Source organism: Oratosquilla oratoria, chromosome 18, assembly GCF_046742065.1.
Source record: "Oratosquilla oratoria isolate Oo_2021 chromosome 18, ASM4674206v1, whole genome shotgun sequence".
Lineage (NCBI taxonomy): Eukaryota > Metazoa > Arthropoda > Malacostraca > Stomatopoda > Squillidae > Oratosquilla > Oratosquilla oratoria.
The window spans coordinates 41,469,348-41,471,847 of NC_134794.1; the positions used below are offsets into that span (position 1 = coordinate 41,469,348).

The following is a 2,500-nucleotide window of genomic DNA, read 5'->3' on the forward strand; positions in this document are numbered from 1 at the left end:
GTACTGATAGCGCATAACACTGGCTTTATTTATTGTTTATATATTCGAAGTTAGATCCTGTGATTTTGATTGTTTTACGGCGCGTTGCATCCCACTGAAATAGGTAGCCTGCGAATGATATACAGGCATTTTATGTAACGCCAAGTGTATTTGGTGTGTGTGTGTGTGTGTGTGTGTGTGTGTGTGTGTGTGTGTGTGTGTGTGTGTGTGTGTGTGCGTGTGTGTGCTGGACTTGGCTAGTACTACATTCACTGTCAGTAATTAGTGATGGATCTTGATTACACACAAACACACACACACACACACACACACACACATAACTATATATATATATATATACCTTTATATATATATATATATATATATATATATATATATATATGTGTGTGTGTGTGTGTGTATACTGTATATATGTCTATATATATACATATATATATGTCTATATATATATATATATATATATATATATATATTGTGTGTGTGTGTGTGTGTGTGTGTGTGTGTGATTCACCTTGGTCTTTGGATCACGTGTTGGTCTCGTGATCGACAGCTGTTTCCCTCCCGAGAGAGAGCTCAGAGCTCGTGTGTGTATGTACACACACATACACACACACACACACACACACACACACACACACACACACAACTATATATATATATATATATATATATATATATATATATATATATATATATATATAAACCCACATGTGAGGACGAAGTCTTTATTATTACGACGTTTCGCTTGTTGCAGCTTTCTCAAGTACACAGTCGTAATACACACGACTGAAATTAAATGTGAAGAACTGGCTGGGGGAACGAGGGAGGGAGGACCAAATGTCTGGGGACAGAAAAGGTTAAGGATAAAATGGAACAATTTGCTGGGTGAAGGACATTAGGTCACAACCGAGGAACAAAAGGAAGAATATAAGAAGGGTGAGCAATTGTCTACTGAGGCTGGACAACGACCTTAAGACAAAAAAAAAAAAAAGGAATTGTGGACGGCAATTAGGGATAGCTTAAATGTTTGTTGGCAATGGGTATTAAAGGAATTAGGTAGGGTGAAATATTGGACATGTCCCTGTTTTGTTCAATTGTGTTGGTTCCTTGTATTATGGCTGCTTCCAAACATTTCCTACGGATTTTGTCGGGTTCACGTACCAGAAAATCTGCATTTTCCCAGTCCATGAAGTAGTTGCTATTGTTCTTGTGCCCAACAGACGCGTTGGTAGTGACATCATGGCGGACATTTTATCGGTATTCTCGTATCCAAGTTCTTAGATCGCGTGAGGTTTCTCCCAGTGTAAGATTTTTCATATCACGAGCACGGAATCCGATTAAGACTGGTTTTATTGCTTGGCCTTCTACCGATGTTTATTCTCGTCCTCGTGATGTCTTTAATTATGCTACTGGTCTGGCACACTACTTCCAATTTGGTGGTTTTCAAAATACGAGTCAGTTTGGTGTCGACGTCGCTGGTTGGTAATACTGGTTGTTATTCCATCCGTTAACCACTATAGGTAAACCAGTTCTTGTCTACTTCTTAAACCTGTTATATAGACCGTATTGTATTCATATCCATGAATTTATCTAATCCTCTCTTAAAACAACCAGTTGTTATTTCATCGCTCACTATATGGTGACTAAGTCTATCGTATTCGTTAACCACTCTGTTGGTAAAACACTTCTTGCTCGGATCAAGTGTAGAATTCTTCCCCCTCCCTCGATCAAATGTCGACTCTCCACCTTAACTACACTCAATTGTAAAATCCCCCCCCCACACACACACACACACCACACTGATCATCTATAGATTCTCCACCGTAACTAACATGGGCTACGTTAGGTTAGGTTATGTATCACGAGCTATAATCAATTGTAGAATGTTAGGTCAGATTAGGTTAGGTTATGTATCATGTACCATAATCAAGTGTAAGAATGTTAGGTCAGGTTAGATTAGGTTATATGTATCACGGGACGTAATCAAGTGTAAAATGTCCACTCCAGCAACACTCAGTTGTACAATCTTCACCCCAAGCGCGCGCGTGTATGTGTGTGCGTGTGTACAGAGTGGGGGGAGGGTTACAATTAATCCGGCGGTTCGAACCCTGCCACGGGCAGATTGAACCAAAGGTATGGTTCATTAAATTCCACGTTACAAAGTCCTCTGTAAAGGGCAACGTTCTGGCCTCCTGATAGTGGGGAGTTTCTTGACGACCAAATAAACCAATAACTTTGTGGGGCCATCAAAAGACTATAATTATTGTTTTGTTCCAGCCTGATCTGATCAAACGCTTTGGTTACTCCGTCCAAGTCCACCACGTTGTCACCGAGGATGGCTACATGCTCGAACTCCACCGGATCCCACCTTCGCCCGGGTCCGGGGAGGCCCGTCGGCGCCCGGTCCTCCTCCAGCACGGCTTGTGGTCGTCCTCGTCCTGCTGGCTTCTTCAGGAGAAACCGCAGAAGAACCTGCGTGATTTTTTTTTTTTTTTTTTTT

At 41.0% G+C, this 2,500-nt stretch overlaps 1 protein-coding gene across 2 annotated transcripts in view; it reads left to right on the forward strand.

The window, feature by feature from the left end:
- Positions 1-2,500, forward strand: part of LOC143035170 (gastric triacylglycerol lipase-like) — a 75,562-nt gene that overhangs the window by 27,600 nt on the left and 45,462 nt on the right. For both annotated transcript variants that reach the window (XM_076201827.1, XM_076201828.1), the window contains one exon: positions 2,278-2,476. In XM_076201827.1, coding sequence (XP_076057942.1) covers positions 2,278-2,476 — 199 coding nt within the window. The remainder of the gene's footprint in view (positions 1-2,277; positions 2,477-2,500) is intronic.